This window comes from Malurus melanocephalus, unplaced genomic scaffold, assembly GCF_030028575.1.
Source record: "Malurus melanocephalus ecotype Western Australia unplaced genomic scaffold, MMel_1.1 scaffold_115, whole genome shotgun sequence".
NCBI lineage: Eukaryota > Metazoa > Chordata > Aves > Passeriformes > Maluridae > Malurus > Malurus melanocephalus.
Genome location: NW_026623347.1, coordinates 91,366 through 116,958, shown reverse-complemented (window position 1 = coordinate 116,958; position 25,593 = coordinate 91,366). Strand labels below are relative to the sequence as shown.

General features: G+C 52.5%; 1 protein-coding gene across 10 annotated transcripts in view; it reads left to right on the top strand.

Annotated features, from left to right (window-relative positions):
- Window positions 1-25,593, top strand: part of MPRIP (myosin phosphatase Rho interacting protein) — a 72,750-nt gene that overhangs the window by 31,253 nt on the left and 15,904 nt on the right. For 5 of the 10 annotated variants that reach the window (XM_057369767.1, XM_057369773.1, XM_057369772.1 and 2 more), the window contains exons 5-16: window positions 1,363-1,447; window positions 4,799-5,009; window positions 5,957-6,116; window positions 6,204-6,473; window positions 12,234-12,375; window positions 12,897-13,013; window positions 15,213-15,269; window positions 16,473-16,541; window positions 16,768-16,857; window positions 17,284-17,393; window positions 21,599-22,184; window positions 23,090-23,206. In XM_057369767.1, the coding sequence (XP_057225750.1) occupies window positions 1,363-1,447; window positions 4,799-5,009; window positions 5,957-6,116; window positions 6,204-6,473; window positions 12,234-12,375; window positions 12,897-13,013; window positions 15,213-15,269; window positions 16,473-16,541; window positions 16,768-16,857; window positions 17,284-17,393; window positions 21,599-22,184; window positions 23,090-23,206 (2,014 nt within the window). Of the gene's footprint in view, window positions 1-1,362; window positions 1,448-4,798; window positions 5,010-5,956; window positions 6,474-12,233; window positions 12,376-12,896; window positions 13,014-15,212; window positions 15,270-16,472; window positions 16,542-16,767; window positions 16,858-17,283; window positions 17,394-21,598; window positions 22,185-23,089; window positions 23,207-25,593 lie in introns of all 10 variants that reach the window. The other 5 variants (XM_057369775.1, XM_057369774.1, XM_057369776.1 and 2 more) reach the window with 3 other exon arrangements.

The window sequence follows — 25,593 nt, the reverse complement described above, 5'->3', positions numbered from 1 at the left end:
GACAGAAGGCAACCGTGCTGCTGCTCACCTGAGAGCCTTTCCTACTCGGAGAACCCAGAGCTCAGCCCCTCCCCCCCAAAATTTGTTGACATTTGAAACTCGAGCAGGAAGTYGAAGGGATGAACACTCGCTCTTTCCCACTGTTCCCGAGGAATGACATCTCCTGCCTCCCYCAGCCCTGGCAGCAGCAGAGTCAGCACTTTCTGCTGAGATTTCTATTTCYGAACCTTTTCTTAGGTTGTGACTCCCCTCGTTTTGTAAATACTTGTTGAAATAGGCATTTTTATACCAAGAGCTTGGGATTTTGAYCAGATAAGTGATTTCTCATGTTAAAATTTCCCTGCCCTACTGAGACAACAAGGACAGGTGAACCTTGGGTTGGCAAACCCATCCTCCCAACCCCATTCACAGCTCTGTGCTGCAGTGGCTGCGGAGCCGGGATGCAGAGCTGTGGGGGAATTGTGGCACAGGGGAGCAGGAGTAATGAGTGTACCCCAAACCATGGCCAGCCCCATGCCCTGCTCTCTCCACCCTCTCCCCACGCTCTGGTTCCCAGCTCAGCCTTTGTTGCCGGTCGTGCCTGCCGCGGGAGGGAGAGGCATTGCGGAGCGAGGTGGGGCTGATTTATTGCTCGTCRGCCCAGCAATGGCTTTGGAAGCAGTGCATTTGCTCCTGACTGCAGGCATTAATCATCCCCGAGCAGTCCCACTCTGGGGCTGAGCCAGGCTGGTTTCGTTTGCAGTTTGCAGCACGACAGGAAGATTTCCCTGGCTGGGGGAGAATTTGTTTTACGTTCATTCTGAGCTTCTGGCATTTATTGCTTAACCAAACCCCACTTGATGTGGTCAGCTCCGAACGCTTTACAGCAGCAGCGTGCAAAGTGGGGGAGAAGGAAAGGAGAGCAGGGACATTTAAAGCAGGAATGTTTCCCAGTGGTCCAGGGATCCCTGTGGAGTTCTCAGAGATGTGGGGGCAGGTTGTCAGGCYGTGGTGGGAGGACACAGGAATTCTCAATGCCGAGTTCACGCTGCTCTTCCTTGGACAAAAGCGCTTTGTCTGCAGTGTGCGGGTGTTGGCATTGCTCAAGGGGGACGGTCCTGCCAGAGGCTCTGTCCCTCTCCACTGTCTTTCAGGATCCTTGAATCCCTGCCCCATGTCAGCCTTGGCTGGGGCTTCACTTTTGCAGAGAGCAGGGTTTGAGCCAAAACACYCTGGGGTCATCCCTCTTCTCCTGCCTTATTTTTCCCCCAGGAGCTGGTTGGGATGGTTTCTGGGTGTTACTGACCCAGCTGACCCTAACCAGGTCAGTGTCACTCCTGTCCCTGTAGCACAGACCTCACCTTCTGCTTTCTCTGCCCRCAGGTGGCTGGAGATGCTGATCGTCTATCCCAGGACAAACAAGCAGAATCAGAAGAAGAAGAGGAAGGTAGAGCCCCCAACTCCCCAGGTAACCCCAGGGGGACACACAGACTGACRTCCAGGCCCTTGATTCCCTCTCAGAGCCACGGCCTTGCTCTGCTCCTGGGGGAGATCCCCCTGRGCCATCAGGATCATCAGCCTTCTGATGCTGCCTGTGTAGAGGGTGAGAGCCAGGGTGAGCCAGTGCAGCAGACTGGCATGAATTAATTCCTGGGTCACACACTCCTGCTTTCCTGGCTGCTTTGGGGCCACGTTTTGCCCTCTGGGTGCTGTTTTGTGGTGCCAGCCCTGCACACAGTCCTGGGAGTGGCCACAAAGCCACATGGTCCAGCACCAGGGAGAGGTGCTGTTCATAGGCCATTTCAGCAGAAACAGGATGAAATTCCATCAGGCTTCAGTTACTCCCTGTGAGATGACCCCGGAGATAATGGRAATGAAAGGAAAATACTAAAGACCAGGGCCGGGCTGGGAGCTCCGGGGGCCGGAGCCGGGCTCTCCAGGGACCCAGCAGTGGCTTCGTGCTCACTTTGACTATAAATGGTCAAAAGTGGGGCCGGCCGTGACTCACTTGTTCCTGCTGGGCTCCCACGTGGCCAGAGTGGGGGAGAATCCCACAGATGGGGAACGTGACCCCAAGGCCACCATCGTCCCTCGCCAGGGCTGAGAACAGCCGTGTCCCTGAGGCCGCCTGACCTCCGGGCACGCGTCCCACTGCCACAGGGGACTGGCTGGGAGGGCTCCTCCGGCCGAGCTGCCGTGCTGGGGGACCAAAACCAGCATCAGGGCTCCCCTGAGCCTTGGTTTTCAGGTCCCCTTTGATGAAGTTCCAAGGATGGCCCTGATGCAGACTGGGCCATGGATGGATTTTGTACGGTGTTTGTTTGAACAAGTTTTCATCACTCCACTGAGTAAAGATGTTTTGGGCAATGGGAAAAAAGCTAGGGAGGAGATGATCCTTTTTTTTAGACACCAAGCTGTAAGTCTGAGCCACCCCTTGCCAAGGGCTGGGGTCCTCACAGCCTAAACCACCCCTCAAAGCCAAGTGCTGGCTCTGGTGATGCTCCAGGGATGATGCTTCCTCCCTCCATGTTATGAGTTGTCAGTCCTCAATTCCCAAGAAGAGAACTGTTCCATTTGGGACACCCCAGGGAGTGGATACAGCAGGGCAGGGATGCTCACCCTGTCTGAGCACAACACTAAACCCAGCCTGGGTTCAGGAGGGGGACGGGGTGGAAACGAGAAGAGGCGCAGAGCCAGAAAAACATCATTCTGGGTTACATTTCATCACCATGGCAACTTCTTGGAAACGGTACAGGATCCAAGCTCCTGAGCACCAAATAAGGGAAGAGGCTGTGGGAAGGATGCYGGCTCCCCGTGGGCAGATGGGCTCCTCAGGTGGTTGGGGATGGGGAGCRTGGAGCCTTGTGGCACATCACCCTCTTGTTTGGGACAGACCACCCTGTCACCCTCCTTCCACTCTCTCCATCCAATGGCTTCCAGCCCCATGGTGCTGGAAAAAGGTTAAAATTCACTTTGCAAAGCCAACCTCYACGTGGGAACTGCTGCTGGATGGATGCTGTGCTGTGTCAGGCACTTAGGAGCAACCTGAAAAGGCAAAAGCAGCATCTTTCCTCTGTCTTCCAAATCCTGCTGATGCAGGTGGCTGGTCCAGGGGAAGAAAGAGGATGCTGAGGAGAAAAGCAGCACCAAATTCTCCTCTGTGAAATGGCCTCTCCTGAAGTTGGCTGCTGTTCAGCTTGCTCTCTGTGTGCTGGTGGAGAAAGCCTGATCTCTTCCTGAAGATGGTCACACACTAATCAGGCAATAGATCGTGTCTCAAAGCTGCTCAGGGAGAAGTGGACACCTTTGTGATTTTAAAAAAGGAATTTCAGCAATGGATATTCCTGCTCYTTCTCACTCAGAGTTTTTGCTTGTCTGTGGTAGAGCAGCAAGGTCATTTCCAGCTCTTCCCATCATTTTGGATCATTCCTCYGCAAAATCACCAGGGTGGGAGCAATGCAGGGACTGCCATTCCTGCTGCAGATTTTTGGACAGGGAGTGTTAGGTGTTTTCACTTTGATTTGCAAGGAGGTTGCAGTTTTAGGGGGAAAAGAGCATGTTTCTCTTGCAGCTTTTGCCATGCTCTGGYGGAGAGGAGGAGGCAGCAGGAAAGACTGGAATGCCTGTGCCTGCCTGCTGCCCATGRGAACTGGAGGCAGGGTTTGGGGCTAAAATGTGGGATTTGAGGCTCTGCCCTGGGTTTGCACAGGGGTGTGGCAGGTTCAGGTAAGCAGAGCATGCCCAGACACACCTCATGCAACTGGAGGCCGGTTTTGCTGATTTTGGTGCATTCTGCTTTTTGGAGTTGTTCATACCCCTGAGCAGCAGAGAGTTAATGTCTCTGCTCCCTCTCAGACGTCTTTTTGGCCCACATTGCTGCCTAATTAAATACATATCTACAAATAATTGCATGGGGGTGTGTGTAAGAGATAAATAAAGATATATATCCTGAGCTGGTGATTAGCTTTGGGCTTGGATCAATGAAGGAGAGCAGCTGAGGATGGAGATTGGCCTGATCCTCTGCTTGAGGAGCGTCCCCTTGAGCAGGATGCCCGTGAACTCTGGATCRTTTACCTCCAACACTGCATTCCTTTAGTGTGAAATTTCCCAAGGGGATRTTTTTTTAAATTGAGGTCACTTGCTGCTTGTCATGTCTGTGCATGGAGCCAGGACCCRCTCCCTGGGAGATCCCTGGTGGGTCCAGCACAGTCCTGCAAATGCCAATGGAAGTGCAAGGGCTGAAACCCGCCTGATGTAGGAGGAGGGGATGGAGAGGATGCTCTTTGCAGCCCTTGTTCCCTGCTTTCAGTTGCCAGTTCGTGCTCTCCTGTGTTTCCCCCTGCTCTGTGGAAAGGGARCAAGCAGCTGGAAAACTTCCCACAATCCGAAGGGGGAGTTAATTGTCGTTGATTTATTGGTGGCTTTAAGAAAAATAATCCGTGAATGCAGAAGCTTAATACGACAGCAGAAAAACATCTGCTAATGAACAAAGCCAAGGAAGGAGTTGGGGAAGCTGCTGCCTCTTCTGGGTCACATTCTGAACCTGGGCTGGCCGGGCTGTGGCCACCAAAGTGGCATCATCCATCATCTGATGGACTGCGGAGCTCCTTGTTAGCAGAGAAGTGCTGAAAATGATRAAAATGTTTTAAAAGAATGTAAAGCACTGACACATGTCACTGTCCCATCCCTGTCCTGTGTGTTGTGTCACTGGCAGCACCCAAGCTAGGTGGGACTCACACCTCTGGACCAAGCCCTTGGGCACCCTGAGTGTGGATTTGGGGCAAATTCTCTAACTTCCTRTGTCTCCTGTTTCTTTTAGGAGCCTGGTCCTGCTAAGATGGCTGTGACCAGCAGCAAYATTCCCAGTGCAGAGAAGGTCCCTGCCACCAAATCCACGCTCTGGCAGGAGGAAATGAGGGGGAAAGACCAAGCAGATGGAGGCAGCAGCCTTGGCCCACCCCAAAGCCCCATGCAAGGCCAGGCTGGGGCTGCCAGCTCCATGAAGGATCCTGTGCTGGACAGCAAAGAAGGTGAGGGATGGGTGCTGGCACTGGTGWARCACTGTGGTGATCTGGTTCAGGTGRCTGAGCTGGCAGAAAACTTCACAGAGGGAGGTTTTCCATGGGTTTGGCTCCTGGAGCATTCCAACAAGGAAGGAGAGGCAGACTTTGTTTCTGCTGTGTGAGGATCAGAGYAAGGCGTTAGAAGCTGGAGTTCAGTAAGGAGAAAATTCGTGTTTTGTGCTGGAAAATAACATTGTGGGGTCCAGTCCTGTCTGGCAGAGAGATGGGGCGCCTGCCCTCACAGTGAGGGCAAAAATGAGAGGGAAAATGCCTTTTCTAGCCCTTCCACATCCCCACTTGGGCACCCAGAGGGTGCACGGCCGTGTCACACTCAGCGCAGCCATCCAGGCTGCCAAGCCCAAACCTCTGCTTCCTCCTCCAGCCCTGTTTATATTTTATCTCCATGATGATTCCCTGAAAGGTGCTGGGGCCATGCCTTTGTTTTCCCTGGAACAATGGGGGCTGGATACAGGTCCCAGGGCTGGGGACATTTCTCTATCTGCCCACTCAGGTGGGGAATGTTTTCCACAGTGAGGTGTCCATTGCCCTGCACTCATGGAGCTGTGCTTGATGCCGGGCTGGGAAGGACACAGATGGAGATGGATGCAGAGCAGTGACTTCAGCTGCCCATTTCTTGGTTTGAAAGTTTAGATCTTCCTTCTGTACAAACATGACCCAAGGGCTGGATCAGCATCCCCAGTTCCCTGCAGACCATCCCACCCTCTCCACGGGCATGAGGGGAGGGCAGGGTGGAAAAACCGAGGGTGCAGGAGTGTAGCACAGCGTGGGGATGGTGCTCAGACCAACTTTGCTCTCACACCTGCCCCTGTCCTGGGTGGAAAAAGCATGGGTTTTTTTTCTTAAAAGCAGAACTYGGACTTGAAACTAAGCTCAGTATCTCCTCTGTCCCTTAGAGGAGASCTCCATGAACGGAGACCGGATAGATTGCGGGCGGAAGACGCGTGTGGAGAGCGGGTACTTCTCCTTGGAGAAGACMAAACAAGACTCCAAGCTGGAAGAGCAGCAACTGCCACCCCCGCCCAGCCCGCCCAGCCCCAGCACCCCAAACAACAGGTACAGTTATCCCAARTCGCCCTCACAGGAGCATGCCCAGCCCTTTCCTTCCCCAGGTGTCCGATCAGGCGACCGAATGATTCACAGCTTCTCTCTGAACTCCTTGGACTCGAAGAGCAGTTGCCCCATGCACAAGGACTCCAGCAACAGAGATGTAGGAAGGGGAGCTGAAAAATCGGGGCGTCCCCTTTCTTTTAAAGCCAGCCGGCAGTACACCACCCTGGCCGACGTTCCCAAGGCCATTAGGATCAGTAATCGKGAGGCCTTCCAGGTGGAGAGGAAGMGGCTAGAGCGGARAACCCGGGCTCGTAGTCCTGGGAGAGAAGAAGTGGCCCGGCTCTTTGGGAATGAGAGAAGGTAAGGGATGAGTGGCTCATCTCCTTGCATGCTTCCAGCAGCAGTGAGGTTGGATGGAACAGGTGGAATTTGCTGKGTGAAGCCTCCTTGTTACCCAGTGCTCCCCTGGGTTTAAGGATGCCCATCCACACTGATCAGTTGGTGGGATGTCTTTAATTGTGGTAGCAGGCAGGTGTCACCCTGCCTGGCTGCTCTGAGGACATAGAATGATTTGGGTTGGAAGGGACCTTAAAGTTTATCCAGTTCCATCCTGCCATGGRCAGGGACACYTTCCACCATCCCAGGTTGCTCCAAGCCCTGTCCAACCTGRYCTTGGACACTTYCAGGGATGGGGCAGCCACAGCTTCTCTGAGCAACCTCTGCCAGTGCTCACCACCCTCACAGGGACTTCCTACTCTGTAATCTAAAGCTCCCCTGGTGTTGGGTGGTGTTGGATGCCCACACTGCCATCAAGCCCACTTTGCTGGCCCCTCCCGGTGCGGCACACGCTGGCAGCCGGCGCCATTAATTAGGTTARCTCTCCTAATGGCGTTAGTGCCAGGTGCCTTACGCAACTGCCTAATGAGCTGAGAGAGGTTTCAAAATGTCACGGCATTAATCTGGGAGAGGCGGGTGCAGTGCCAAGGCAGAGCTCAGCGGGCTGCAAAACAGCTTAGTGCGGAGGAGGACGGGGAGGGCGTCCGCAGCGAGCGCCGGGTGCGCTCTGGGCGAGGCCAAGGACGGGCTCCACTCGCCCTGGGAGAGACACATTTGTRCAGTGAGGGCAGTGGAGCAAACTGGGAGACAGGCCCTGGGCGAGAGGGCCGCCTGCCAGTCTGATTTTCCTGCCCTGGTTCTCCTCCGGGCATGTTGTCTCTCGCACGGTTTCAGTAGGAGCCTCTCCTCTGTTTCTTCCCAGCCCCTAAAGGACTGTTTTCCAGWCGGGCTTCTGAGAGCTGGGAGCAGCTCTGGGATGTGCAGCTTTGTGCTGGTGCTGCTGGTTGGCAGGAGGATCCCAAACCTGGCTCAGAGCATGCCCAGGGAGTGCTGGACTGGGAATAAATGAGGACAGTTTGAGTTTGCCTTTCTCTGCYTTGGGAATTGGCTCTTCCCCAGGATGGTTGAGGAGGATACCACCTTGGCCCACCTGGCTGGGGACAGGGCTGAGAAAACACTGGTGGCTCTGGTTTTTGGGCTGAGCTGGTTCTGCCTGCGGGTGACATCGTGTCCCTGCTGTGTTTGCTTGCACAAGATGCCCTGGCCAGCACCTGTCCCCAGTGTGACAGGACAGTGCCTTTCTCCAGTCCTAACAGTCCTCTGCTCCAGCCCTGGGGTATCTTGCAGCACTGGGATTATCCTGYACGGAGCTGGGGAGCAGATTTATAACAGATAACGGGGCCTGGGAGAGGACATTGCTGCTAGACTCTGTCCTTTTTAAATGTCAGCCCCGCTCATTGCCTGCTGCCGGGTGMCTTTTCCCAGGGAAAGTCTGTTTTTCCCAGCTTAGCTCAGGCTGTTAACAGTTGGTTTTGCTTTATCAGTATTGGCAGCAATTCCCCTGGATCAGCCCAGGGCTTTTATCAGAACAGGACGGGTGTAGGGAGAGGAACAGGGGCTGCACCGAGGTCTTGCTGCCCACGGGGCTGAGCCTGGTCCAGCTTTTGGGGAGGGGGGTGATGGCACAGAGTAGGGGGAGGGTCCCCACCTGGCCATGGCTCACAGCTCATGGTGCTGGAGGAGTGTGCCACAGGCAGGGGTGGCTCAGTGGGTGTTGAGGGTGGGCATTGTTTTCAGTAACCTGGGAATTGGCCAGTGCAGTTGGCGTGGGAGGAGAGGCCGTGTGTCCWGGAGCTGGGACAGCCGTGCTGGAGCTCAGGTGGACAGGGCACAGGGACACTGTCCAGCATCACACCAGAGAATTAACATCCCCCASCACCCTGCTCAGCTTGGCTTGGCTGCTTTTGAAACTTGAGTTTACTTAGTCCCTATATCCCTCTCATTTTTCTCCTCCGAGCTCAGACTGTGCTGTTTGAGTTGGGCAGATACAATAACTCACTTCCATGCTGTGGGGTTGGCTTTTTCTCCGTGGTTTAACACCATTTGTAACAATCCTTCTCAGTAATCCACTAACATATCTGGGAACACTTGTCCCATGCCAACCCCACAGGCACCAGATGGGCATCRTGCACATCTGCCCTTCAGTGCAGCCAAACAAACTCATTCAGATTCTATTGGTATTTCCAGCTCTTCTTCTCTTTTTTTTTTCGGTGTACATCAATGCAAGTGTCAGAGCTGTGGATGGAAAAGRATTATTTTAGGTACCCAGTGTTGCATCCTGAGTGCCACACCTGTAGGCTTAGCTTCAGATAAAGCTATTTGTCATCAAAGCTCCTCATCCTGTTTCCTTATTGTAAGAAATATTACATGACTTATGTCCAGGAATTTTCCGTGCCATCCATTTGTACCTGACGCTGCCTCCACGCCCCGTGCAGACGTCTGAGCTCACAGCCACTCAGAAGCAGGAATCAGGAAACAGGAGATAATCCCCACAATTTTGGTGGAGCTGCAGAGTGCGAGTTCCCTCTGCTGGCACGTGGCAGGATGGGGCTGTGGCACCCACCAGGGTGTCCCACCGGGCTGGGGACAGGGATTGAGGTCAGGGAGGTTGAGACGTCTCCAGCCTCTCCTCTCAGATCCATCCCTAGGGAAGAAGGGTGGGAGCAGCTCTTTGGAAAGCCCACGGATGAAACTTGAAGTGTGGCACACAAAATCACAGCTGAAAAGAGCTGCAGGAATGTTTGTGGACAACAGTCCCCATGTCCCAGAGGGGCTTTGCAGCTTTCTGTTTGGCAAATTTGGCTTTTTGTGCACAATTCCAGGGGTGCAGCCTGGAAAACCACAGCTCTCTCAGTTGTCCCCATGTTCTTCTCACGCTGGCAAGGGTCCACTGTGGTGTCAGCCACCTCTGCTGTGGCAATGTGGTCAGGGGCTAAGGTGTATTTCTTGCATCAGTAAATAACAGAACTGCATGAAATTGCTTAGAAGACTTTTCTGGCTCAAATTCCTTCTCTGAGATGTAAAGCTTCTTGAGATGTAAAGCTCTGCTCTGAATTCTGCTTCTCCCCATGCAGAGGAGTGCCTGCTCTCCCAAATACAGGTTTTTTTCCTTGTAAAACTATCCTCATCATACTTGTGGATCTCTTGGGAAATTCCTCTTCCTTTTCCTGACACTCACTATTCTTTCTCGATGCTAAATCATGAATGAATCCAATAAAAATAAAGCCCTTTCTTCCAATCAAAGAAAACCACTGTAATGACAGCTTGTGCTGGTCTTTTGAGCTTTCCTTCCCACTGCACACCCCCTCCACTAACAGCTGAGATCTGCAGCCTGGCTTTAGTGGCCTGGAAAAGATTAACAGCCTGCATGGCCGAGGAATTCCTTGGGATGAGCTTTTGTGGTTGAAAAGCACTAAATGGCACTGCAGCTTTTAAAAAGCTTCTTCRTACCTGTCCCAGCCTGGTTTTAGAGGGAGCAGCTCTATCCAACATGTGGAGAGGAGGAGAGCCCTTCCCTCCCTGTCCCTCCAGGATCTCTGGCAGTAACCTCTCCGAAATGTTGATCTATTGGGAAAAAAAATGATTCTTTCCTGTAATCCGGATGATATTAACCCTTGGGGCTGTGATTTGGTTGCAGTGATTTATTTTTCTCCTCCCTTTTTTCAATGACAAATGACTGGAATGATTTTGATTTTGTTTTGTATGTAGATGCAAATATATAATTTCCTCTTCTGTTCATTCATTTTCCAGCCTTGTTTTCTTCCAGGTCTTGTTGCTCTCCACCTTCTCCTGCTGTGTTGCTGTGTGACGTGTCCACCTTTACTTCGCCTGCTTCGCTACCATCTCATCTCAATCTCAAGCCGTAGAACAACCTGGTGGTGCAGCCCCTTTCATGAGAAATCAACCTGCTTTTGATTTTGTTTTTATGGTTTTTTTTTTGGTTGGGTTTTTGTTCCTTTTTTTTTTTTTCTCTTCTTTTTTTTTTCTTCAGACCTTCACTCAGTAGGGCACAGACAATGTTAATTCATGGAGCTCTTCCTCCCTCCTAAACTGAGACTCAGAGAAGGYTGGACCAGTATAAAAAGGGTTAAAAAATTGTGACTCCAGAACAATTCTCTGTCTGTCAGTGAACACAGAACATGGATTTATGYTCCACAGCCTGGCTTATGTCAGGCATCTCATGATTAGAACATCCCAGRGAAACTGGGAGCTCTTGCACGACCCTGGGATCTGCCTGCTCCCAGTTTGCAAACTGGGAGGCAGCAGGGGCTGAACATATGTCCCCTAAAAGCATCAAAGATCTTTAAATTTACAAAGCAAAGTCTTCCCCACCGATTTTGTTCCTTCTTCTTTGGTTGTGTCCTGGCAGCCTGGCTCTGAGCAGCAGTGGGGGCCCCCAGCCCCCCAGGGGATGGGATGTGCTCAGACTGGTTGTCTCATTTATGGAATTTGGTTGCAAATATTGATTGAAAACTGAATATTTCATGTTTTTTGAGCCCTTAACCTGCTATTCCTCTTCATTGGGAAGTGTTAAAAATGTTTTTATTTTGGATAACCTGTTGCCCYTCATGTAGTTGCCATTGTGATTTTCATGCACATCAGAGGCTCACACAGAGCAAGCAGCCCCAAGATTAGATGTGGCACACGTGTGTCCAAATTTTGTGTCGAGAAACCACCTGGACAGAGTTTTTTTGGAGAGGTTTGAAATGGAGCTTTARGCCTCACAGCTTGGAGCACAGCTGCTGTGTGCTGGTGGTGGGTTATTGCTTTATCTTCCCAGGTTGTGATTAAAGACCTGAGGCTGATATTCACCTGAACCCCTGGCAATGCAAACTTAGACACCAGCAGGTTCTTTGGAAATTCCTCTCCTGTGGGCCAACGAGCAGCTTTCCATGCTGAAACAGTGCTTCTAATTCCACCTGTTAGCTCATCCTTTGGAGAATCCCACTTGGGTTTGATGCAGAGTTTGCCCCTGCTCCATCCGCATTTCTTCGTAGTTCTCCATCCTCAGAGACACAAGTGCCACAGTGCAATGGGCCACCAAGGCAGTGTTTTCAGCCCATTTAAGAGAAAAAGGCACCAGGTTATCCAGGGAGTGCCGTGCCATGGCACAGGGTATTCCTCATCTCATGCCACTTCAGCTGGTGCATCCTGTGAGTTACAGCCGTGGTCTGGAGGCACCTATGGACACCCCTTGCTCCATGCAGTCCTGTGGGTGTTCCCTGTGTGGAGCTGAGTTTTCAGAGGGTTCTTGTTGCAATGAACAGAGTGGGGGACCCACAGCCACCCTTCACCTCTGGACCCCAGCTTGGTCTATGTGTCTGAGGGGCTGTTGACAGCTCCTGTGCTAGAGGGCAGAGCCAAAGCTGCAGCCAAAGCTGCTCCATAATCCCTGCTTCCCAAAGGGCTGTAAAATTCACAAATAAAAAGTAATTGCTTGTTTTGTGAGGGGTTTTTAGTTATTGAAGAAGATGCTGCATGCAGAGGTGAATAATGTGAAGTTTTCCCCCACTCTGACTGGGTGAAATTATGTCAGATCAGGGTTTTTACCCTGGATTTGGACACGTTGGATCTCACAGACAAATAGGGGCCAAAAGCCAGGTGTGCATGAACTCTGGGTCAAGCAATTCTGCAGCCTTAAATTTATGGGGTTATACAGCTCCACGCAGTTCCTTCTCTTGTGTTTAAACTGTCTCTGGTTTCCCTTTTGTCTCTGTTTTCCAGGAGATCCCAGGTCATTGAAAAATTCGAGGCATTAGATATTGAGAACGCAGAGCACATGGAAACRAACGTGTCGGGAGGGGCTGCCCTTTCCAGCGAGACACGGCAGGGCAGGAGCGAGAAGAGGGTTTTCCCACGGAAACGGGTGAGGTGCTCAGCCAAGATGAGGAAGATCTTGGAATTATCTCCTAGAAGATGAAAGCTGGGATTCTGCATTTCAGGATAGAGGGTTTAGATACAGGGTTTGTCCTTGGATGTGGATCTGGAATCGCAGGCAGCTCCTGCAGGAGCCAAACCACTGTGTGTGCTCCATCTGTGCAGGTTTTGCTGCTCTGCTGCCTTGGTCCAGGTGTAGGTCAGAGAGGAAAATCAGGCTGCCTCTTTCTCCTTTCTCCAAAATACAAAGGGAGACTTCAGATCTGGCATGGCAGGACAAATCAGGATAGGGTGAAGTAACAAAGGGAACAGGTTGAGAGTCCCAGATATGCTTGGATATAATGGGAACAAATTAATGCCTGAAAGGACAAAAAATGTATTGCTGAGGAAATGACACTTGTTTTGAGCCTGAGATGCCCCTTAAATAAAGCAGATTTTTATGCCATGAGCCAAGAGAGCAGGACTCTGTCCTAGTTCCTGYACTGATCTGGGCTAATGCTGTTCACACAGGACTTCACTTGCGAAGGAGCAGCCGTGGGCTCCATCCTGGACGTGTCTGCGTCACCTCTGTCCCCACATCGCCGGGCAAARTCGCTGGACAGAAGGTCCACGGAGTCCTCTATGACGGTGAGCCACCAGGGCCACGTCCCCTGCCTTGGGGGAGAATGTGAGAAGCCCCTCCTGGCAGCTCCCACAAAAGCTGGACTGTTGCTGCTTTCCTCAGAGCCAGCATGTRGGATGTGGGATATGCTCAGATCTGGAGCAGGCTCAGTGACCTCAATCAGGTGTGACCARTCCTGAAAGTCTCAGGGGTTCAGCTGGAGAAAGGCCACACTTTTTGCCTGTTACAGAAATTAAAACTCAGAGTCTTGTGAGRAGCCCTTTTCCTTAAAGTACAGCAGCAGCTTGGGAAGCAAATGCTGTTTTGCTGGTTATTTTTCCCTGCAATACCCCATCTCCTCCATGCTTGGCTTGATGGGTCACACACTCATGCTATAGGTCACCCTGGAAATGCTGGGGCCACCTCACCTGGCCAGAGCCCCTYTTTGCCCCATGCTGTCCCCCAGCAGAGGCTGCAGCAGGGCATTTCCAACTCAGCAGAGGGTCAATCCAGTTTCTGGACTTGGACCAGCCACTGTGTCACGACTGATGTATTTTCATAGGATCACAGAATTCCAGAATGRTTTGGGATGGAAGGGACCTTGGACATAAATTTGTTCCAACTCCCCTGCCAGGGGCAGGGACACTTTCCACTAGACCAGGCTGAGCAAACACATGTCCCAGTTTTCTAATGCCATTTCCTTGATGTTTATGCAGTTGRAAGTGGGTGTGAGTGGGATGGAAGCTGCAAGGAAGGGCTGAACCTTCCCTCCTGAGCTTTCCTCCCTTTGCATATTTCAAATGCTCACCAGACCTGGAGGCAAACAGTACAGAATAAACACAACGTGCTCTCTTCTCCCTCACCACCCTTCTGTAGGGACAAAATAAATACACTTGCTAATCTCTCAAATAGATTACAGAGCTACTGTAAATACAAGTTGCATTTTTTTGTGGATGGACAGCTTCTATTCAAGGACTTACCAGAAAAATGCAGTAGCTTGGTGCTTCTGGAGATTTTCCTGTAGACTTGTACAGCCACAAGAGTGATTTTTAAGTTCTTGGTGGGAATAAAAAGTGCAAGAAGTGCATATGAAGTGGCAGTGCACATTATCTGCTGAGGGGAAGAAAGTCATGCAAGTTTAGATTAGATATTAGGAAAAAATTCGTCCCTGTGAGGGTGGTGAGGGCCTGGCACAGGYTGCCCAGAGAAGCTGTGGCTGCCCCATCCCTGGAAGTGTTCAAGGCCAAGTTTGACAGGATTTGGAGTGACCTGGGATAGTGGAGGGTGTCCCTGCCCATGGCAGGGGATGGAATGAGATGATCTTACTGTTCCTTCTAACCCAAACCATTCTGTAATTCTATAATTCAGTGTTTTGCTTTCCGTTGTGTTTTTGTGGTGCAGGACTGAATTCCCACCACCACAGGATCACTCAAATGTGGGATGTGCTGCCCCACAGGTTTGATTGAATAGGCTCCCYGRYCCAATCTCCATTGCTGCTCTTGCTKTAGCCCRYTTCAGATGCTGCAGTTGGATTTCACACACTGCTGTCCTTTCCTCCTCCACTCTGCAGCACRTGGAGCAGCTGGAGGAGCTCAGCCTCGAGGGAGTGAAAGCATTTCCACCACATCCTTCCCCACACACGGGCAGGGCTGGGAGGARGGGCTGGCAGCAGTTATCCCACGCTGTCTTGCTTGCTTTTTTTCAGGAATTCAGCATCCCCATGCACCCAGAKTGGAGGAAAAAGCAGGTGTCATTTGGGTGGTGTGGGGCTCAGATTCCCTGTATTTCCAGCTTGGGAACTCAGCCTGTTTTGAACCCCGCAGCCTTGCATCAATAGCACATAGTTTTTCTTTCATAATATATAATAGAGGGTAAAACTGCCTGAAGTCTTGCTAATTCTGTGTTTATCCTTTCTCTGTAATGCTGGTGTAGCAGTAGGAAATTGCAGGAGAAATGGTAGGAGGGGAACAGCCTGAATAAACCAGGCTGCAGCAGATCTCTGCTCCTCCTGGGAGCAAACATTTAGCCACCACGCTGTGTAATTACCCACTTTGGGCTAGATGACCTTTAAAGKTCCCTTCCAACCCAAACTATTCTATGACTCTATGAATTTAACTGTTGTTGGTCTCATTTATTGCTCTGCTGGGTTTTATCAAGTYGCTGCTGTGGCCTTTGGGCACACAGACACTTCTTCCCTCTCCTTATCCCTCTCTCCTTTCTTTCAGCCYGACCTGCTGAACTTCAAGAAGGGCTGGTTGACCAAGCAATACGAGGATGGGCAGGTGAGTCAGGGGAGAGCTCTGCCCTTGGTGCCATTTTTGGTGCTGTGGTCAGTCCTGGTTTCTGGCAGCTCACTCCAACATCCCAGCTGTGCATGGAGCAGCTCTTAGAGCTGATGGAGCCCCGATGTCCTGGGTAGATCAGAATTGGGCTGTCTTGAAGCAGGAATTGCTGGCGCTCTGTCCTGGGGAGGTTTCAGAATCCCACAGGTAGATCTCATGTCCTGGGTTTCTAATGAGCCCGAGCAGCTTGGATGTCAGCACCGGTTTCATGTTCCTGTTCTCTTTTTATTCATCTCGTCTCCCTTGTGACCCAGCGACCTCTTTGGTGTCAGAAATGAGGCTCAGGTAGACTCTCTGAGTGACAGGGAAATGGCAAGGCCAAGGGGAGCAGCCGGTGCCACTTTCCTGCTGCCATTTCCCAAAGGGRTGCAGGATGTGCTGCTCTCTTGGAGCCTTGGGAGTGGGCACTGGTGCTGAGGCAGCATGGATGGCCCTGGCTGTTTGCAGACTTCCCTTTCCCTGGATTTTCTTCCCTCCTGCTCAGCAACCAAGGGAAAATGAGGGCAGTTTGCCCGTGGCTGTGGCTGGTGCAGGCTCTGCTCTGGGTACCCCTGGGTCCAAGGACAAATCCATAGGCAGCCAAAGGGGAATTGGCTGCTGGAGCGAGTCTCTTATTGACTGAAAGCTGCCTTGGGTGAGGCTGTGCTGGGAGCGTGCAGGAGGCAGATTTGTATAGAGCAAGGGCCAGGAACAGACTCCAACTCAATTTCTAGGTACTGCAGATAAAACATGGATGTTTTACTGGTTTGGGTTTTTTTGTTAAAAAGGCTTTAAGTGCAGTCCCTAAAAGCCTGATCTTGCAGTGGAGCTAACGGGGAGGCTGTGACTGCCCTGTGGCTCTGTGCTGTCACTGTCACGTGCAGGGTCGGTGCTGCTGAGGGTCTGGCACTCTGCAGGGCAGCAGCACCAGGAAATTTGGGGTCCTGGTGGTGCAAACCATCACTGTCCCTTGCACTGCTGCCTGTGTGGGGCTGCCCTTTTTCACAGAAGAGCTTCCATGAAGCCAGGTGTGGAGCTGGGAGGGAGAGGCATCGAGCTGCCTCCTGTGGGGCATCTTTACCAGGTAACCTGTGCTGGCCAGCCATGGATACACTGATGGGGAAGGAGCAGGATTGTAACTGTGCCATCTTYGTTGTTTCCTAGTGGAAGAAGCACTGGTTTGTGCTGACTGACCAGAGCCTGAGATATTACCGGGATTCGGTGGCAGAGGAGGTGAGTGTCTCCTGTCAGTGTTCAGCCCATTGCAGGGCAGCTCCTGGTGCTCCCAGACAGACCCTGGGCAGGTCACTGTGCCTCAGTGCCCCCATTCCCAGGTGCCAAAGTCCTGGAGSATTGCTCTTCAGGGCTCTGTGCTTCTCAGGAACCTGCTGTGCCTCCCTGTGAGCCCACCATGCTTTGGGGCTGCATTTGTGGCTTATTTCACCTCTTCCCTCTGCAGGCAGCTGACCTGGATGGAGAAATTGATTTATCCACGTGCTACGATGTCACTGAGTATCCGGTTCAGAGAAACTAYGGCTTCCAGATCCACGTAAGGAAAATACGGGAGGAGGAAGACTCCAGCTGCAGGACAGCTGATGGGGATGCTTATCCAAGGGGAACATCTCCCCAAACACCCAAGAGAGGCCACCCAGAACCCCCCACACTGCTCCAGAGAGCTGTGGCCTTGGGTTTGAGAACCAGTTTTTTGGCTGGTGGAAAAGGAAGGGGGCAAAGGAAGGTTTTGTCACAGCTTGAGGGTCTCACCTATGGTAGAATTAGCCTGCTTGATGAAATATGCCAGTTCCCACTGGGAGTATGCTGGGGGACGGAGGGGCTGGCTTTGACCTCCATGTGGCCAACCAACAGTGCTCCAGCACTGGGGGGCTCGGGGATAGGTGCAGGGTGGTCTTGGTGAGTTGGGAAGCTGTTGGTGGGTGCAGTCACCTTCTCTGAGCTGTTCCTTTTCTGTCCGTAGACAAAGGAAGGGGAGTTCACCCTCTCTGCCATGACGTCGGGCATTCGCCGCAACTGGATCCAGACCATCATGAARCACGTTCGCCCCACCACCGCTCCCGATGTAACAAGGTAAGGGAGGGCTGGAGAACACCCTGCACTTGTGTGGTGTGCTGTGTGGGAGTAACTCGTCCCTCATCCCTTTTCTTTCCTCTTTCTGAGCCTGTCTGTTCCTGGAAGCTGCAGCTYATTCTCACATCTCTCTGAGCTTAATTTGGATACACTTTGTGGGGACGTTGATAATGCTGAGTTATTCTTATGTGTGCAAATTTCAGAGAGGATTGAAAATGTGGTCTTAATTTGTGCATAGGAATATGAAATACTGTTCCTATATCAAGGCTCCTCTGGATTCCCACCAGGTATTGTGAAACCACTTGGATTCAGTTGTGGCTGGGTTCACCCTTTCCTCTGGCTACTGTTCAGCAYGAGCTGCCCAGCCCCGCTGCGGGTCACAGCAGCAGGAGCCCAGGGTTCAGTTTAGAAGCTGTTTGGCTCTGGTGTGTCTTAAACTCCAGCCAGCAAATCGCCTTCCCTCCTCTTTTGGTYTTCCAGAAAGCTGCTGCAGCTCGTTTCCCTTACGCTTCAGTAATGCTGGTGTCTCCTCCTGCATCGGTGCCAGAGGAAGGGACCCCCTGCGTCACAGAGTACCTTCTGTGGGCGCTTCTGGCTGTGGGTACAGGGTGTTTGGCCTCCTCACAGCTGACTGTGCTGGCCACACTGGTACAGGCCACCTTTTACAGGCTGCGTGGACACGGCCACACCGCTAACTCCGTCTCCTGTCCTTACTGTAGCTGCAGCCAGCGGATTTTTGCCAGGTTTATCCCTATGTTGATGGAATGGCTCCTCTCACTCAGTGCTGTTGATCTGGAAATGCTCCAACCTCTCCTTCCCCATCTTGCTCAGCCCTCAGCCACTGTTTCCCAGCCCTGCCCGAGCTCTGGTGGATCTTGCGGGGGTCTCGGGGAAGCCGCCTCTCTCCTCACTCCTGTGTATGTTTGATTTCCATGCAATCCCAGGAAAAACTTCTCTTTGAAACTATCCGTGCTGAAGCCCAGGTTGGAAAACTGTGTTCTCTCCTGTATTAACGTTCTGTGGTTTGTATATCTCGTGATTCACTGCATGCTCCTCCTTTTCTGCACCTCGGATGGGAAGTCCTGCAGTTTCCATTTATTTTTCTTTCTTTTCTTCCCCCTCTTTTCTTTATTTTTTTTTCCTTTAAATAAAAGCCAGAGAGAAGGGAAGAAGCAACCTGGTCTTGACCCTTGATTTCCCCACACTGGTATCTTCCGATGTGACTAGATAYGAAGATGAAGACCCAGGAAATTTGAGGGGACCTCTCTGCCTTTAAGATCCAGATGTATTTATGGTTGCTCACAGGTTACTGCAGCACAATAGCCCTGTGCTCACTGTCTGCACCTGCTCCGAGCCCACACAAAGTGGTTTCACTTGGCTTTCCCTCTGAGGGTCCAGGCGCAGGTCCCAGTTGGGCAGTATCATGTTACACTGCACAAACAGACCGTGAATCAGTCCTGAGCTGGGGAAAGGCAATGATGTGTGTGCTTCWGTCGTTTCCCACGGAGCTGGCGTGGGTTGTTGCCACTGCTGAGGAGTCCTGTGCTGTGTGGGGAGCAGGGCTGTGTTCACTGGTGCCTGCCTGGCAGCCCTTGGCAGCAGCTTGGGGTGTCCCAGCCCATCCTGCCTGGCTTTGGGATGCCATTCCATCCCGCACCCRGGAGTGGCTGGCAAAGGGGGCTGCTGGAAGGCCGGAGCACACACTGCCCAGGGCTCACGGTGGAGGGTGCCARCTGTTGGCACAGTGTGGCCAGGGAGCAGGAGGGCGGGATGTTGTGCTGGGTGTGCCGGGATGGCAGCRGTGCTCACCCACCCCGGGATGGTGCCACCCTGCACACTCCTGCAGCCCTTTGCCACGGCTCATTAACCCACTGCCGTGGCTCCACCGAGCCAAACACACCTTCCCTTGGTTTCTTGAGCCCTAATGACTGTTTAGATCACTGCATGTGTCAGCACCCATCATGGGGAGCAGRTACTGCACTGCTCCCTGCCCTCAGCAGTGCCCTGCAATCTGCAGAGGTACTAATTACAGTCTGCTAATGATGATGGGGCAAATGGAAAATACCCTCCACGAAATAAWGTGGCTGCTTCAGCACTGGATCCATGTTCAGCTCACAGCTCTTGTGAGGCTGGGTTCCCCAGTGCTCCCCAGTTCCCTGCAACCTTTGTGTGCTTCTTGCCACAGCGTGCTCGGCTCGCAGCTTGCACCGCTCCCATACCCATCCCTATTAAAAAAAACCTTTTTATTTTGACCTATAAATACCATTGGGAGGCAAAGACTCCCCCTTCCTGTGTGATATGAATTAATTTGTCTGTGGTGGAGGAGATGTGAAATGTTTGAGCAGAATTAATAGCCATGGGGCACTTGCAAGAGATGAAATGAGAAACTTTGGGTCAACCTTCTGAGTGTCTTCACTTCGTTCCCAGCGGCCATCCCTCTGCTCCCTGACACACATCCAGTGCCCTTTGGAAAGCAGCAGAGGAGAAATGAGCTCGTGAGAGATGTCACTTCTAGAAATGCCAAGATTCCTCTGCATGAGATTTAAATCACCATAATTTCTGTGTCCCAACACCATCTGGGGTGCCCCAGGACCCCCAGTTTTTTCCTAATACTCTTCTCCATTTTAAGACTCAGTCTCATCCCTGCTTTACTTTAAAATGYAGCTGTAATCGCTAACTGACTCCAGACTGAGAGCCTGGCTTTGGAGTCGTGCAATATCATGGGTGAGGAGCAGTGACATTTCATCATCGTGCCTTTTGGGTTTATTTTATTAGCTGCAAGTGCTGAAGAAGGAATTATCTCTGAGCTGGTTTTAGCCTGTAACTGTCAGAATCTCTCGAAACCCTGCTCTACTGAGCCTGTGGYTTGCTGGTGGATGACAGTTCATCGGAAGATACTAGCCCACACAGAGCCATCTCTTCTGCTCCATCCTTTGTTTTGGGCGTATGCACATCTATGAGGTTCTTGGCTGGGGGCCTGGGGTGTGTTTTTGAGGCAGGAGAAGCTATGATGCTGCTGCTGCTGCTGCTGCTGCTCCCCATGCATGTGGTCCCATGGGTCAGAGCCTGCAGTGGAGGGCCAAGTGAGCTGCTTTCTAGCTCTTGCAGAAAGCTTGTGGAGGTTGTGCTGTAAGCAGGGAGAGCCAGGAGCCAGTCTGAGCAGCAGGACTGTGCCTTGGGAGGYATCTTGGGAGCTTTGGGTAGCAGAGAGGCTTCAGCAAGTGCCCACCACTCCCTCAGGACTGGCTTSCTCCCCAGACTTAGCATACTGCTGTTTTCTGGTTTAATTTTGATCTGCATGTTACAGGGCTGGCATGTCTGTATTTAATAAGCTAATGCTGCATTATGGATTATCTGTAGGTTCGAAATGGTATTGCCTTCCCCTATTAACTTTCCCTGCTTGTTGAGTATGATGAGTATGTCTCTCCCCTCAACCCACCACCCTCTAACTCAGCGCTAAAAATCATTCCTTGCTTGAGAAATTGATGTTTTCAGTGATTTCCATGATGTGTTGAATAACTCACTCTCCTTGCTGCACTGACCCCTGTCCATATCAGGGAGCTGCCCGGTGCCAGAGGTTGCCCATGCTGCCTGCAGGGCTGGGTGCCTTGGGGAGGTCTGTGCCTTCAGTGCAGATAGTGGCACGGAGAAGTTTTTGACCCATTTAATAATTTTTCAAGCTCAAGGGAAGCCTTGCCCTTGTTTCCCAAGGCTYTGGGAGCTGCTCTGTGCTTCTCCACCCCACAGCTCCGAAGCCAGCTGGTGGCTGGTGATTGGTGGCATCCTTCCCCCAAGCACGTGACTGTGGCCATGCCAGCTGGGATATGCTGGAGGAGCTGTTGGAACCTGTTGTTTGGGGTCGCTGCCTTGCCCATGGGCTGCTGCTTGTCACGGTCACTGGCCCCAGTGTGGCTGCTGAGGAGGAGCAAGGTTGGGATCAGCGCTCTCTGGGTGCCAGGCTGTCCCAGGAGCAGCCAGGGCTGCTTGCACCAAGGCTTTGCACACCAGCACAACCTGGGGAAGGGCAGCAGCAACTCCTGTGCCCGAGAGGCGACGGGAGACCGAGGGGCAGGGGGCACCCACGTGGCATTGGCTTGGGCTTCCAGCAGCCCTTTTCCACCCGGCTCTCCGAGGCATGCATGGGAGCGCACGGCCATCTCCAGCACCCACTGACACTTCCCTTCACCCTCTCTCTGTCCTCGCAGCTCACTGCCGGAAGAGAAAAGCAAAACAAGCTCTTCCTTCGAGACCGGTCCAAAGCCGAGCGAGAAGCCGGATGTGGAACAAACCGAGCTGGACACGGAGCAGAAACGCAGCCGTGCCCGGGAACGCCGACGAGAAGGACGGTCCAAGACCTTTGACTGGGCTGAATTTCGCCCCATCCAGCAGGCCCTGGTGCAGGAGCGTGCCAACGCCGCAGACTCCTCTGGTAGTGGCACGGCCACCTTCCCCAGGGACAGTGGAGCTGCTGACGCCGACCCGGGAGAGCTGGAGCGGGAACGGGCCCGGCGGCGCGAGGAGCGGCGCAAACGCTTCGAGATGATCGACGCCGTGGAYGGGGCAGGGTCAGAGGAGGCACTGAGGATGGAGGTGGACCGGATCCTGCCCGTCCCAGCGGACATCAAACCGCAGAATGTCCACGTGGAGATCGAGCAGCGCTGGCACCAGGTGGAGACCACCCCGCTGCGGGAGGAGAAGCAAATCCCCATCACRCCCCTGCACCTCGCCCACACCGAGGACCGGGAAGAGGGGCTGGCAAAGCAGCACCTGACCACGCTGCTGGAGAAGGAGGTAAAGGGTTGTGTAGGGTGCAGGCTGCYGGCCACAATGGCCTTCAGGCTACTATGCTGACTGTAGAAGCCTGAGATAGGCTTTAAAATAGCTGGATTTATTCATACTTTGTAACAGCAGGTAGTAGGGGTGCTGTACATTCCTTGGGGAGCTGGCAGGGCACAGATCCACATCCCATTCAACCCTGCCAGCAGATTTCATGTTCCCCATGGATGCAGAAAGGGCTGTTCTTATGGCCTGCTTTTTCCTTACCCCTCCCAGCCACCACAGCCTGATTTCTGTTGGTTGTAGCCAGGCTGTCTCTGATGAGCTGGGTGCAATCGAGGTGTATCAGCCACACTCCACATTCAAGCTCCTAATCCTCTGTGCTTCTGCAGCTATAGAGGTTTGCGTCTGCAGTTATAAACTGCGTTGAGTTGCAGCACACACCACAAAGGCTCCCTTTTTGTGGAGCCTACATGAAATAGTCTTAAGATTTCTGGAAAAGAAAGGAGGAGAATCRGCTCACTTGGAAGAGTTCCGTGCCTGGGATAACAAAGGTTGTTGTTAGTTGGGATTAAGGTGTATTAGTGGGAATGAAAGGGGTAACCTTTTCTCATGAAGTAACTAGGAATATYACCGAGCTGAACTGGGCCGGGATTTGCCAGGGTCATGCCTGGCACGAGCTGGTGCCGTTCATCCTTTGCTGCAGTGAGCTTTACGAATTACACTATTGCATAAATAAGTTCTTTCAGAGGGGAGGGATTTTTCCTGGCAAAATGAAATCCACTTCCCAGAGCAGAGTAAGGCAGCAGTGCCATCAAAAGCTCCGTTCATTCTGCTCTGTACCCACTCTGAGCTACTTGTTCCTTATGGCCGACCCCCTGCCCACTCCCTGGACGCTGTCTCTGTTCGTGTCCCTCCAGCTGGAGCAGAAGCAGAAGGAGGCCCTGGAGCTCCTGGAGCAGAATCGGCACCTGCAGGATCAGCTGAAAGTGGCTCTGGGCCGGGAGCAGAGCGCCCGGGAGGGCTACGTGTTGCAGGTAGGAGAGCAGGGAGGAGGAGATCCTTCCCTGAGCCCGGGGGTTCCCTGGTGGGCTTCATTCTGGGGTGTTCACGGGGACATCCTGGGTGACCACCAGTGAGTRCCGAGAGATTGGACCTTCTTGCAAACGTGGCTAATTCTGCAGCATTACCAGAGTCATTGCTTATGGAAACCTCTGATCTGGGATGGAACGGAAGGTAGCATTACCTGTTAGCATTCCCGAGGGGAAACAGAACACAGCCAGACAGATGGGACCTCAGCCAAGTCCACCTCTGATCCATCCCATACTGTGTTTGCCATTGCAACAGCTGTTTCCCCTTTTCTGTGYCCCAGTGGGGTGCACACAGGGCTGTCCAAGCATCCTGTAGCCAGTTGCTCCTGGCTGGGGATTTTGTGTGCCCGTTACACRGGCAAACACAGGACATTCAGATGATGTATCTCCCGGGCACATTCCCTCCAGCCAGACTGGGATTTCCACCGGGCTGATCTGYTGTCTTGGATCACTTTGGTGGTTTCTTCTGTCACAAGATGCCATTCCTTACCAAAGCCTAGAAATGAGTTTTGGAGGATCTGTCCAAAGAGACAGGATGGTCATTGGGGAAACCTTTCCCCCTCCTCYAAACAAAGCAGGCTTTTCCCAGCCCTTCCTCTGGGTTTGTCCATGCTCAGAGGAGTCGTGGCACCTGCAGGGCAGCTTCTGGCTGCTCTTATGGGTCCACAGTCCTGTTCTGTGCAGGGGCAGTATTTTGAGCTCAAATCTGCTTGACCAAGCTGTCTGTGGATCGAAGTGGCCGTGCGTGCACGCTGCGCTCCCGTGGCAGCAAACCCRTTGTCGATGCCAAACCTTGCATCCTTATTTCTCACAGGAAAATTTCCCTGAAGAAGTTGCACAGGCAGCGGAGCCAACCCAGGGAGGGGGACATCTTGCCTTCCTTGCCCATGATCTCCCAGGAGGAGTAATTAATTCATTTCTGGTGTCTCCGAGCTGACAGTGCCTGCTTGGAGGAGTTCCATTTTCACTTGGCAGTGCTGGAAGAGTAACTAACTCCCGCTTCCCTGGGGCAGAGGCATCCGACCTCCCTTTGCCTGAAGCCTGGAAAAATCAGGGAATGGGGATAAAAGCTGGATGCTGAATCCACCATCAGATTGAAGTTGGCCACAGCACCTCGATATGAGGAGGGGTGGCAAGAGGGGAAGCCTGCAGAGGGGCTGAGCTGCAGTGAGCAGTGACCCAAACTTGGACCTTGAAGTTGGAGAGGGTTTTTGGAAAGGTTGGAGGCYTTTGCCTGCTCCAGTCTAATTGTTCTGGGGATTTCCCTTGTGTTTCCTGGGAGCCAGAGGGATTAAAGTCCTATTGTAGAAGGGAGTAACCCCACCAAGCCCTTCTGGGGTGGAGGGAGTGGAGCCGCTGGGGGGATTGTGCAGCCCCAGACTGCAGACAAACATCACAGCATTTTTTGGACAAACCCTCTCAATTTCATATGCCGCTGCCCTGACCCCCATCATGACTGTTTTTGGGGAGGTTCCCGCGTTGTCTATGGGGAGGGCTGATGGCAGCCTGACTGCTGCCAAGCCCACCCCTCCTGAGTTGCCTGGGAGGCACCAATCCCSCCTTGGCAGCCTGACCAGCCCTGCACAGACCCCCAGGCACTGCCTGTTCCGTGAGGCAGCGCTGAGCCACCCCCATCCYGATGCATGTGCCGTGCACCGAAGCCTCTCCGGCCTCGTGTAACCCCTCTGTCGCTCTGAGCTTCCTCGGGACGGAGCACCCTAACCTTGATCCCTAGTGGGAGGAACACCAGGAGCTCCTGCTCCTGGCAGATGGGCTGGAGACATCCCCCAGCTCAGGCCACGGGGGGTGGGAGGGGGCACATACTAACCTGTCCCGGGCGGGTGTTCTTGCATGTTTTTGGTGTAAAGCATGAAATTTAACTTAACATAACTGAGTGTCACATCTGTGGGCTTTCCTTAATCAGCAACCAGAGTACAGCAAGGCAGGCCAAATTCCTAAACGCTGTGCTTCTCTCGCCTCTTCCTGTCTGTGTATGTTTTTTTTTAAAGATACATAATTTCTGTCGCCTTTTGCATGACGCTTTCTGTGAGTTTTCTCTTTGCATGCTCCATTGCTTTGGTTTGAATCTCACAAAGGTTGGTTTCTTTCATTTTACATTCTCATCACACCTTTTCCCTCCCTCCACTTGTYGGGCTTTTCATTTTGTCCTTTATTGGTTTATTTTATTTTGCAGGTAGAGAAATTAGATCCTCCCTAGCCCTAAGCTTTAGCATAACAGCATCTCTCTAGTGTGATGAGCAGCCGCTCAATCCTGTTTGGCAGGCACAGAAATGACATCGCCACCACGGCTGGCCCGTCGCCCTGCGTTTGGG